Consider the following 12,459-nt stretch of genomic DNA (forward strand, 5'->3'; position numbering starts at 1 on the left):
GAATATTTAGCATGTTACCCCGGGTACTTCAGGGACAGACTAAACTGTTCAGGGATGGAAAGGGGTGGGGCATAGAAGCTCAGACCTTTTGGGAAAGAGGTAAATAGGATGAAGAGTTAGGAGTGTGGCCTTAGTCTATGGTTCTACCTGAAATGGGGGAGGGTTCATCCTTGAGGGATGGTGAGGAAAGCCTTACTGGGGCAGGATAATGGGAACTCCCACCACACACACACACACACACACACACACACACACGCACGCACGCACACACGCACGCACACACGCACGCACACATGCACGCACACAGAGCCTATAATCAATCCACTGCTACCTTTGGTGATATGATCCTACTCAAGTCTCTTTCCAACTCTGCTCTGGGGTACTCCCTGCCCTTTGGAACTTGTAAATCTGAACTTGCTCCAGACTGGACCCTTAATAGCCTGTTTCCATGATGACAATTGGGAAAAGGGACTTTTAGAGAGCACACTGCTCTATCTTCTCTTCACAGAGACAGTGAAACCACACTCACACTCTTTGAGGTTCCACTCTATTAACCAAGGGGAGAAGGTCCTCTGTGGGAATAAAAATATAGAATTGTATAGAACCTAGGACTGAGGAAGTGCCCTGGACCTGGGAATGTTCCTTCAGTTGTTTCTGGGCTTTCTGGCCTATACTTCTTGGTATGTCCATAGGTTAATGGAAAAATACAGCAGTCTAAATAGATAAACACTTGGGGACTGCTCCCATGAATTCAAGTAGCAGACCTGGTCAGACCCATCTTCTCCCTCTCTTTGTCATTCATATTGGTCCGTGTAGAGATGATATCTGCTTGCTTCAGGGGCTGAGGACTCCTAAGAAATCCTCACCCCTTGTGTACCTCTCCCTAAATATATTGGGAAGCTGGCTTCCTGTGCATGGACCCACATGATTATCTAGCCCTAAGGTTTTTTGTTTTGGGTTTTTTTTTTTTTCAGGAAAGTCACACGTGGCCACCTTCATGGAAAGCCATTTGTCTACAGCTTCAAAGCTGTGCTAGGTGTTTCACATTCCATGTAGGTGAGTCTTGGAATCAGCCACCATCAAAGAGCATACGGGAATCCAGGGTAGGATAGGCCTCTCCTTCAGAAGTGGGCGATCCTGATCTTTTTTTTTTCTTTTTTTCTTTTCTTTCTTTCTTTCTTTTTTTCTTTTTCTTTTTCTTTTTCTTTTTTTTTTTTTTGGCGTTGGGGACCGAACCCAGGGCCTTGTGCTTGCTAGGCAAGCGCTCTACCACTGAGCTAAATCCCCAACCCTCAAGGGGACTTTTTAGAGATAAGTGTTTGTATGTGTGTGCAGGGGCCATTTCCAGGGTGATTTTGCCATCCCTCTCTAGATGCATGTTTGTCTAGCAAGGGACTAGATGGTCTAGAAAGAGGGCCCAGTACTCCTGGAAGGAGTCCAAGCATGACCTCTGTAATAAAGCTCAAGCTAGAGGACTTAAGGGAACATCTATGTATCTCTGCCTTATATTTATAGAGGATAGGGCCCCCGAGTGCAGCTCTCCTCACACCAGTATTTGAGGTATGTAATTCTTAAGGTTTGAGCACTGCCTTGGTCACTAACCCTATGCTTAAGCCAGGTCTCCTGGAGAAGCAGAGTAGGTGTGTCACGGTGCTGCCCCCCTTAGGAACTATCTGCTGGGTTCTGTAATGTATCTACACAGGTGTCAGCCCTGCAGTCCTCCCCAAGTGAAGAATACTCTCCTGGGCAGTGCTTAGGTTTGCAGAAGAAAAACTGCCATGCAGGTTGGAGGATGGTGATATCTGGGAGCCCAATTGGAAAGAGGGAGGGCAGTGGTGTGGCTAAGGCAAAAACAAAGTAATCTCTGTGTCTGTGTTTATAGGAAACATTGTTGTTCCTTATGCAGGGATGCTAGCGCTCGCAGAAACCCTTGTAAAGAAAAAAGTTTAATTAAAAATTAAATATATTGTATTATATATGTATATATATATATATATATATATATATATATATATATATATATAAAGGCAAAGTAAAAAATACAGTCTCGTTCTAGAAAATACATAGCAGGAAAGAATTAGATGATTCAAAAACAACCCTGACAGAGGCTGCTAGCAAGTCCAGGGCCTGAGGTTCCTAGGGAAGGCCCAACTCACAGGAGCCCCCAGAAGGAGGTGTGTAAATGAGGAGGCGACAGAAGTGGCACCCTTAGGCCACCAGCTCTAAATGCTGCTGCATACTCTAACATACATATGCGAAAGGAAGGAAGCAGGCAAGGCCCTGCCACTTGGCCACATGCAGAAGCAGTGGAGGGCAAGGAGGACAGTGTCTAGCCTGAGATGCAAGCGCTGTAATAGACCGCGCTGCTGGCGTCAGACAGTGCAGAAATGAGGCTGCTTTCCTCTGGACAGGACATGGCACGCGGACCTAGTTTGGCCAGTGCCACATGGTAGGGGAGTGCAGTGGCATCCGGTCGAGTCCGGCTGCAATTGAGATACTGATCGAATTCGGTGAGGTCCACATCGGCCCAAAGGTCGGCGGTAGGCTCCAATTGCTCTGTGCCCTCAAGAGACGGGGCCTCAGGTGGTGGTGACAGAGGATTGGGAAACGGGCCCGGAGTGCCCAGGGTGCCATAGTAGAGGCCCGCGAGCGGCGCGGCAGGCGGCGCTGTCCTGAGCGCCTCAGCCAGGGATGACCCGTAGCAGAAGCTCGGGTCCCGTGCCAGCTCCGGGGCATAGGGCGCCCGGAAAGCCCGCAGAGCGCAGTCCTCGGGCGCCAAAGGCGGTGGGAAGAAGGAGGCCTCGCCAGACTCCAGGCCGTCCAGAGGCGAGCGCTCGGGCGTGGGTAGCCCCAAGCCGTCGAACTCCGCACCCAGAGTGGGTAGCTCGCGGAAGGAGCGAGCTGAGCCTGATGCTGCAGCGAAGGGTTCCGGCGGCGCAGACGGCTGCACGAGGCCCGGGAGCAAGAGGCCAGGCTCCAGCCTCCGGACCTTGCGCGCCTGTTTTTTGCGGCGAGGCCGGTACTTGTAGTTGGGATGGTCGCGCAAGTGCTGCACACGCAGCCGTTCGGCCTCTTCCACGAAGGGCCTCTTCTCCGCCGTGTTCAGCTCCTTCCACGCTTTGCCTATAGGCGAAGGAAGCCTGTTAGTGGACCAACGTCGGGCGCACGACTAGCCAACCCGGCGTGCACCTTGGGCGCGCGGCGGGAAACATGGCACAGACCCCTGTGACTGGCCCTGAAACCCCGAATCCCGACCTCCTTCTAAGTCCCCTCCCTTGCCGCCCCACTATGCGTTCGAGGCTCTCACCCAGCATCTTGCTCAGCACTGCGTTGTGGAGATCCGGATTTTGTTGCGCCAGTCGCTTGCGCTCGTCCTTCGCCCACACCATAAAGGCGTTCATGGGCCGCCGGATGCGCAACTCGTCGGCCGTTTGGCGCTCTCCGCGGCCAAAGCCATAGCGCCCTGATTCGGGGCTGCGCGGTGGGCTCCGCGGAAGGCTGGACGGCGAGGCAGGCGAGGTAGGCGAGACGTTGGTGACCGGGAGGCCGCGCGGCTCAGCAGCGGCCCCGAGTCCGGGGGCCCATGCACAGTCGCGGCGGGAGGGCGGGTCGTCCTGTGCGCCGTAGCCGGGCGGCGATCTCTGCATTCCAGCTGGGCAAGGCCTGGGCAGAACGCAGCGCGGGAGCGCAGGAGACAGTGGCGGGCACTGCGAAGCCAAGTACGGAGGTCTGACGGACGTCGGGTGGAGACAGTGGGGACGTGGTAGCTTGGTGCCAGGAAGGCATCCCAGATATAGTGACACCGAGCCAATCCGCAGCAGAGCTAGCGGACCGGGGCGGGGCTGCCCCCCTCTGCGGTGGCTCCCTTTCTTCTTCCCGGCAGGATCCAGCTGAGGCCTCCCCAGCGCAGAGCCCCCCGTTCGCGCCCAGTGTCTCAAAAGAAGAGACCCCCGTGTGGGAGAGGACTGCTGGTGTGGGCTAGGGCTCAGAAGGGGTCCTCCAGGGTTTTCAGGTTTCAGAGGCTCTCTGGCACCCCACCCACAGAAACAGACCCGTGGGCAGTAATGACGGGAGGGGGCAGAGGCTTTAGATAGGATGAAGGGAGATTTATTTTAGCACCAAGTTCTAGGGAAGTACTTTCATCCTGCGCCTTGGGAAAAAGAATGGGATTTGGCGATGTTCGTGCCCCTTCTCGTGGGTTGACCCTCCCAGATGCTGAAGAAATGATGAATCTCTCTCTCTCTCTCTCTCTCTCTCTCTCTCTCTCTCTCTCTCTCTCTCTCCCCCCCCCCCCATACCCAAACTCTGGGACAAGGCAGAAGAACTGGTCCTGGCCCACAAGGAAAAGGTAAACTGGTGGGCACAGGGCATAACCAGTCCCTGCTCCTCAGAATCGGTGTGTGGGCGGCTATAGCAGGTTTCCCTTTCCTGGGCAAGACAGCGGTTCCAGGAAAAGACAAGGGCCTAAGCAGGTGAGGCAGAGGAAAACTGGGAGTTTTCCAAAGGAGCCCTCATTCATTTTTCCCTTTTTATCTGTCCAACCTCTCCACTAGGAAATGATCTGGGCCCTAGAAACTGATGGCTTTCTCCTGAGAGCTGCCTCCTTTCCACTGCCAAGTGTAACTTCATAGGGGAAAATCCAACGCCCTTGGCAGTTGTCTGTGACAAGTCAGAAACTCCATCTACCCGTACCCTGGGCACTCTGCAACCTTCCCTATCGTGTGAGGACATCCCACGTGGAGCATTGAAAGAGAGAGCCTGTGTGTCTTCTGGGGCCTTGTGCTTCTCCTGAATAGTCCCCTGCTTTTTGAACACCTTTGCCTTGGAGAGATCCCAGCGTTCCCCAGAGTTTCTCAGGATGGTGATTATCACTACCTATTTTTTTTTCATGTCGATATGGTAATAAAGGGAACATTAGAGGCCCTGCACCTGCTTCAGTAGCATGAATTCTGAGCAGTGTAGAAGCATTGGAGCAACTCAATAATTTCTCAGAAGGCAGGCAGTGGTGTGGACACCAAGGTAAAAATGCTTTCAGGGGGCTGGAGAGATGGCTCAGCGGTTAAGAGCACCCGACTATTCTTCCAGAGGTCCTGAGTTCAATTCCCAGCAACCACATGGTGGCTCACAAACCATCTGTAATGAGATCTGATGCCTGCTTCTGGTGTGTCTGAAGACAGCTACAGTGTACTTACAATAATAAATGAATAAATCTTTTTAAAAAATGCTTTCAGGACCCCGCCAGTGGTCAGCTCCCTTTTGCCAGGTCTAGGTAGGTGGGTAGTCTGAACAGCTGGTACAGGAGGGTGGTGAGTGAGGACATGAAGAGCTATGTGAAGATTTTCATTTTGAGAATGAACAAAAAAAAAAAAAAAGAACTAGAGATAGCGGCTGGAGCATGGGTCAGTGGTAGAGTGCTTGTCTGACATGCAAAAGGTCCTATTTTCCATGATATAGCCTCACTTCCATCACTTTTTGTCAAAAACTACCTTTACTCCATGGCTATGGGCACAGGCTGGGGTCCTAGAGCCTGACTTAACCAGGGAAGTAACTATTTTGAGATGATGTTCACTGGGGCTCTAGAAAAGGATCTTCAGAGTCTTTTGCCACAGCCTCCCATAGTGGGGTGGGCTTGGAGTTCTGTGATAGCTCAGAATCAGCCTCATGCTCTGAGCAGAGCATCCAGCATTAGCTCATTGTTCCCCTCCATGACCCTCCTGCAGTCACTGCTCCTGGCACCAGACAATGACCCTCCTCTTAGTCAAGCTGTGGCTCAGATGTCAGACTGTTGTATCCTGTGAGCTGGGCAGGAGCCTGCTGGGTGCTCCCTTTTCTCTGTAGGGTCAGGCTAACCCTCACTGCCCACTGCTTGGCAACAGTGGTGCTGGCAGCTCCCTCCTTCCAGATGGGACAACAATGGGGGAGGTGACTTCAGTCTGCCAGCAGGGTGGCCCTGACCCTGGAGCCCCAGGGCTGGAGAGATTCCCCAAGGCTGTACAGGGCTGCTGTGGGTGTGGCCAGCTGTGTTAGGAGAGTGACATTCCATGTGACTGTCTGCGTCTGTGTGTGGTCTACATGTGTGTCTGTGTCTGTCAGGTTCCCAGGGTGTGGGGTGAGGTAGTCCCTAATGCTAGAGACTGGCTAGGTCCTTGGGAGTCAGACATGATGGATTCTCTTATAAGGGGATAGGAACTCGGGTTGAGGACTGAAAGTCCTACTCAGGAAAAAAAAATGCCCTCAGCATTCAAGGAAGGGATCCCTAAGACTTCTTTTTTAGATGAGCAGCCCTAGCTTTAGCCAAAGGGAGAAGGAAATTCTGCTGCTGGAACTCCACTTCAGTGCTCTACTTGGCTCAGATAGACACTTACCCATGACAGGAGCTTGTCTATAGCCCCAGCCCCTAGAAAGTTGGAATGGTAGGGCAAACCTTTCCTGCCAGGATGGGGCTAGCTTAGGTGTCAAGAGAACCCTATGCTCCTATCTTCCCTGCCTACACCCACTCCCCTTCCTCAGCCTCCCCAGGCCACTATGAAGTCTACAAAGGATTCTGGGTAGTTCCCCTTAGTGGCTATGGTGGGGGATTGGCTTGGCTCTGCTCCGCCTGGGGGTGGTGAGACCTCCCAAGCATTGCCTGGGCACAGACCTCCCAGGCTCCCACCAGACAGCTCTGGCTGCTGTACAACAGTGAGGCTGGGACCAATTACATAGTCCTGCAGGGCTTGGACCCTCCCACTCCCAAAGGGTGGGGTGGGGTCCCTGTCTGAGGGCAGTGGAGCTCCAGGTGGATGACTCTTCTTTGCTAGCAGCCTTCTGGTTCAGACCCTCCTTTCAGCACACCATTCTTGACTCCAAATCTTGCTGACCTCCCAGTCTCTGGTGGCTGGATTTGGGGGAATATGAAGCGAGGGTCAACCTTTACTTCTTTCCTGGGGTCACAGCCTTTGGCAGAGTCTGCTGCCTTAGAATATCAGGCACATGTGACTCTCAGGCATGAACAGGTCTGGTTTAGATGAGTTAGGCCCTAGCCTAACAGATCCTTAGGCTAGGTTTGCATTGTGCTAGGTTTCTGAAAACTTTCTTTTGGGAAAGGCATATTTAGGAGACAGGGGCTGCCTTGGTTTTGAGTATATGCAGCAAGCAATATGGATAGGTGTATGAATGTGTAGAAGTAGTTTCAAACGTTGGGTTCTTGGTAAAGTTCACAGATCCAGACCCCAGTCATGAAGCCAAACAGTCCCACTCAGAGCATGGTGGGAATGGGGATGTTGGGAAGAATGGGTGTCAGGTTGGTGGAGGGGTGGCTTGTACAGTTCAAGTGGTAGCTGCTGTAGGTTGAAGAATGATACTCACTCATGCAGTTGTGTAGAGATGGCTTGGCTCTCATTCATTCTGTGCCCTTTGGCCAGGAGAACTAGGTGGGAACAACAGGAATAGGAGAAGCAAATGCAACCTAGTACTGCAGGGTCACCATGGTTGGAGGCAGACCAGGGTGCTATGGAGATTTGAGAGCAACCAATATGCAACGGAGGGGCTTCTGTGGGTGGGCCAGGGGTCATATATGTTTTGAAGGATGTTTCAGAATTTCAGAGTTATACTGTGGTGGGCATGTGGGTTCACAGGGTGTCATCACAGGCATCGTCCATTTTCAGGGTCACTGGATGAGACATGGTGGGCTGTCAGGTGGGCTGTCAAGAGAGCGGGATGGGGCTGCTGTTCCACATTTTGAAGTGTTCTAGTCCAGGATGGCTGCGTAGTCAACTCATGTCCTTCAAAGTAGTCTCCTACTGTGTGCGGGCCTCTGCAGCAACACAGAGCTCCTTCTCTGCAGGGGCTCCATGGGAACCTGGCTGGGCTGCTGGGCTACTCATGGGTTTCCGTGGCGACAACAGGGCGGGGCCAGGAAACAGCCGCTCAGGAAGGAAGGCTGGCCTTCGGGCCAGAGAGAACCTACTGGGCGGAGGAGGCGCCAGACATTCTGTCCAGTTTCCCCAACCCCTGCTGGCCGGTGCTCTCGCCCATTCCGTTGGCCTCACCCACGACCCCGCCCCCACACCTCAGGACTGCCGGTCTTTACATAAATAGTTACTTTTATTCTCCCCTCGGTGCCTGGCTTGGGTTTGTGGATGTCGCTGTCTTTGTTCTCATGAGTGCATCGGTCCCCTTGGTGGTCCTTTGTCTATAAGGGACTAACTGCAGACAATCGCGGGTCTCTTAGGCTTCTGGAGTGCAGTACTAATCCCGAATGCCCTGCCATGTTGGGCTGGCCCCTCCCTGCTTTGACAGATTGGTAAATGAAGATAAAAGGAGACTAAGGCAGAGGGAACATCTATCTCCTCTTCCTCCCTATTCTTCTCCCTCTCTCCTTTTTTTTTTAAAGATTTATTTATTTATTTTGTATATGAGTACACTGTAGCTGTCCTCAGACACACCAGAAGAGGGCATCGGATCCCATTACAGATGGTTGTGAGCCACCATGTGGTGGCTGGGATTTGAACTCAGGACCTCTGGAAGAGCAGTCGGTGCTCTTAACCACTGAGCCATCTCTCCAGCCCCTCCCTCTCTCCTTTTTCTTCCTCTTTTTTTCTCTTCCACCTCCTCGTTGGTTTTTCTTTCTTTCTTTCTTTTTTTTTTTTTTTTTCCGGAGCTGGGAACCGAACCCAGGGCCTTGCGCTTGCTAAGCAAGCGCTCTACCACTGAGCTAAATCCCCAGCCCCATTTTCCTTCTTTTTAAAAAATGTTGCTAACTGGACTAGGCATGCTTGCCTGCCTGGTCTATGAACTGAGTTACAGGACAGCCAGGGCTATGTAGAGACACCTTGTTTTAAAAACAAAACAAAGAAACAAAGCAAAACAAGCTAAGATGGCTTTGGAACTCTCTGTGTAACTCAGGCTGGCTTCTGCCTTCTGAGTTGTGGGATTGTAGGTGTAGTGTCACACCCAGCTTTGCATGTTTTGTTTTTGTTTTGTTTTGTTTTTCTCCTTTTTCTTTTCCTAACTGTTGACAAGTAGCTTTGGTGGGGAACCAGCTGGCTATGTTTAGGGACTTCCACTCCTTTGCTCAGAGACAGGATTTATTCTTTTGGTACTGAGCCCCCTGCTGGCACCAGATTGTCCTCTGAGATGGGAAATTGGAAAAGAACAAAAAACCTCAGTCCTTGCTGTAAGATGTTTCCGTTCTGGGAGTAGAAAGGCTAAAAATCAATAAATCCACAAATAAACCAGTATCAAGAGTACTAGCTGTGAAAGGGGCTCTATCAGTATCTACAGCCTTTTTTTTCATGAGTGGCTTTTGAGCCCAAACCTGAAAGAAACAAGAGGAAACCATACAAGTAGCATGTTACCTACACAGATGGGGAGCTGTTTAAAGCCACTGAATTTAAAAAGGGGTCAGGTGTATGGAAGGGCATGGGTAAAGCATGAGGGTCAAGAGGCCCAATGCAACCTGGAAGGATCTTGCTTCTTCCTCTGAGAACTGGGAAGACTTTTCAGTAACTTAGCGTCCTATAGGTTCAGCATAGCTTTGCTCCTGCAGCAGCTTAGCTATGATTGACTTTGTCCAGGTTGGTCTTCTCAGGACAGCAGGACAATTCCACAGGTTTGCTGCCTCTGAGTCAGACCTCCATGTTTCATCCATTGCCTCTGACCCCGTGGCTGCCTGGGGCTCCTCAGGGTAGGAGGGTGGAGTGGCCGCCAGGCTGGCGGGCTGGCAGGGGAGGGGGGCAGCATTTCTGGGAATTGTGTCAGGGAAGCACATTGTTAGAGCAAGCCTGCAGCTAAGGCCTCACTGGCCTCTAGGGGATGCCTCCTGCCTCCCTAGCACTGCCTCTTGAGGGAGGAAGCTGGGTCCTGGCCAGGCTGTGGGCTGGTGGGGGACTTTCCAAACAGACATTTCCATAAGCCTAGGGCTCTTCCCATTCTGTAGACTAGGAGACTGAGGCTCAGAGAGCTCGCAGCTACACAGACAAAACCAATATCCACATGCCTACCTTCTTCCACTTCCTATTTCATATGACTGGAGACCCTTTTATCTGTCACTGCCTTGTCTGACAACAGAAGCCAGTGTCCAAGGAGGATCTAAAGTGGGACTGGCTGTGGTTGTAGATCCACAGGGCCCTATGGTGGAGACCTGAAATCCCCCCCAAATGGGCAGAGGACCTCAGAACTGCATGCAGGGGAGGGATTATCATATGGTGACAGGGTTAGGACCTCCTGGAGCTTAGGATGCCTCCCAGTCTGTGATGATTGGAAAAGAAACAAGGGGCTCCGTGTGAGCTTGGCAGTGTGAGTCTTCCCACCCACCACCGCCCTGCCTTGGCCAGAAGGGAAGCATTCAGGCCGCCACTGGGGTCACGGCCAGCTCTGGGCAGACATGGATGGGGGGCAGGGATCACAAATAGGAAAATAAATGGCTTGGGCTTCCGCCATTTCCTGAACTGAGGAAGGGGGGAGGGCAGGCTTTGGGTCAAAGGTGCAGTTGGTCTGGTGGGGCAGACCGTGGGGATGTCCCATGATCCTACCTCATTAGAACATTGCCTGGTGTTTTCAGACCTTCAGGCTGGAATATCTCCATTCCAAGGTCCCTAGGATAGGGTTGTATTGCTCACCGAGGACTCCTGGAGTTGGAGATCCACTTCAGGGACAGACTCTTAAGAAATATTGGGAGTACATATGTGTGCCCCAGGAAGGTTGGGTGCAAAAGCCATTGATGAACTGTCAAGATGCCTTATCTAGTATTTCTGGGAACTTGGGGAAGCCCCCAGTAATAGATGGGACAAGATAGATAGGCAAGGCTGTCTCCCAGAAGCCTTCTTTCCTGCCTGGGAAACTTCCTATCTCCAATCCAGACAGGTGTGTCCTCCACCACCTTCAGAGGGCTGGGGTACAGGACAATACCACACTGGAGTGAACACCTGGGTGAATCTATGGTCTAGATATTTGGTTGGGAGGTTCCACTGAAAATAAAGCTCCAAGAATCAGCAAGGTGTGTGGGGGTGGGGCAGGCGGGGAAGAGTCTGGGGTAGGAGGTGACTTCTCTGGTCAAGGGCCAGGAGGTTGGATTTGGATTTGGGTCTGGGATCAGGACTTTCTGTTTGTTTCTGAAACAAGTGTCTCATATACATATCTGAAGATAACCTTGAACTATATGCCAAGTGCTGGGAGTACAGGAGGGTACCTGTGATGCCTGGTTTGTATACAGTATGGTGGATTGAACCCAGGGCCTTCTACATGCTAAATAGACACTACCAACTGAGCCATTCCCCAGCTCAGTTTTCTAAGGCTAGAGTGTGGACATGTCTGGCTGCTAAGTACCAACCCCACAAGTGAGGACTGCTCCGGACTGAACACATCTTTGATCTGGCTTCTTTGTGACCATAGCTCCCCTGCTGGTGATCTACTGGATTTTCCTCAGAAAAGATCCTGTGCTTGAGAGGGTACGTGGGTGACTCCTGCCACCTACAGGCTGCTGTTGCTCATCACTGGGACCAGTCAGAGCTGGTACTACTCAGTAGGCAGTCCTTTCATGGGGTCAGTCATCAGCCAAACACAGCATGGCTGAAGGCCCTGTGGTTCTCTTACTGCCTGTGCTGTGGCAGGGTCCTGCAAGCATTAGTTCAGTACTCAAACACAGGGTTCCCTCTCTCAGAATTTGTTTAGTTGGGTTTAGCTTAGAGCAAGGGCCCAGCGCCCAGGAGAGGGCAGAATAGGAGTTGGTATGAAACTAGAGAGCTGTGTACACATATGGAAAAGCTTTGTTACCTACAGGAAATTCCATGCCTTTTCCTTATGGTAAAGATGTCATAACTGATTGAAATGGTCAGCCCAAGCCATTTGTATATGCCATTTGCACTCTGCCCTCCTGGCTACTGTGGGTACAAAAACTCAGACACTGACTTTTGGTACCAGCACACCTGCCACCATCTATAGCACAGAAGAGGAGCAGAGTCTCTTTCTCCCTTTCCTGGGCATGGTTATGGTCTTCCTGAGGTACTGCCTCGGTACCTGATTGCCTCAGTACCCTCCCCTGTTCTCAGTGTATAATGTGAATTGGATGACCCTGACTGAAGCCTGTCATTGTCACTTCACAGGTTGGGAGACTGAGACATAGAGCAACGTGCAGAACTTGGGGTTTGTATTGTTAGGCTGACTTCAGAACCTGAATAGGTTTTTGTTGTTGTTTCGTTTTTCTTTAGAGACAGGGTTCCCCTGTGCAGCTCTGGCTGTCTTGGAACTAGCTCTGTAGACCAGGCTGGCCTTGAACTCACAGGGATCCGCCTGACTTTCTGCCTAGAGTGCTGGGATTTAAAAGGCATGAGGCTCTATTGCCTGGCTAAAGCCTGAATTCTTGCGGAGAAACCGTTTCAGAGTTCCGGGCCATCTGCGCAGAGGCAAGAACGCCCCAAACTCGGCTTGGTACCAAGTGAGGTGAGTGAGTCGTCCCACTCCCCACGCGCGTCTCTGAAG

General features: G+C 51.7%; 1 protein-coding gene and 1 long non-coding RNA gene across 3 annotated transcripts; one reads left to right on the forward strand and one right to left on the reverse strand.

Annotated features, from left to right (window-relative positions):
• Positions 1 to 1,950: 1,950 nt before the first annotated feature.
• On the reverse strand, positions 1,951 to 3,753 carry Sox18 (SRY-box transcription factor 18). Its single transcript, NM_001024781.1, has 2 exons — positions 3,308 to 3,753; positions 1,951 to 3,123 (listed from the first exon to the last, which is right to left on the reverse strand). The coding sequence occupies exons 1-2, from the start codon at positions 3,645 to 3,647 to the stop codon at positions 2,330 to 2,332; spliced, it is 1,134 nt and encodes a 377-aa protein (NP_001019952.1). The 5' UTR covers positions 3,648 to 3,753; the 3' UTR covers positions 1,951 to 2,329.
• Positions 3,754 to 3,866: 113 nt separating this feature from the next.
• LOC120101835 (uncharacterized) lies at positions 3,867 to 5,222 on the forward strand. Of its 2 annotated transcripts, XR_005502889.2 has the most exons (3): positions 3,867 to 3,971; positions 4,316 to 4,348; positions 4,554 to 5,222. It is a non-coding gene; the product is annotated as an uncharacterized LOC120101835 (long non-coding RNA). The 2 variants fall into 2 exon arrangements; XR_010065068.1 differs by lacking the exon at positions 3,867 to 3,971 and having other exon boundaries at positions 3,987 to 4,348.
• Positions 5,223 to 12,459: the final 7,237 nt, after the last annotated feature.

This window comes from Rattus norvegicus, chromosome 3 (genome assembly GCF_036323735.1).
Source record: "Rattus norvegicus strain BN/NHsdMcwi chromosome 3, GRCr8, whole genome shotgun sequence".
NCBI lineage: Eukaryota > Metazoa > Chordata > Mammalia > Rodentia > Muridae > Rattus > Rattus norvegicus.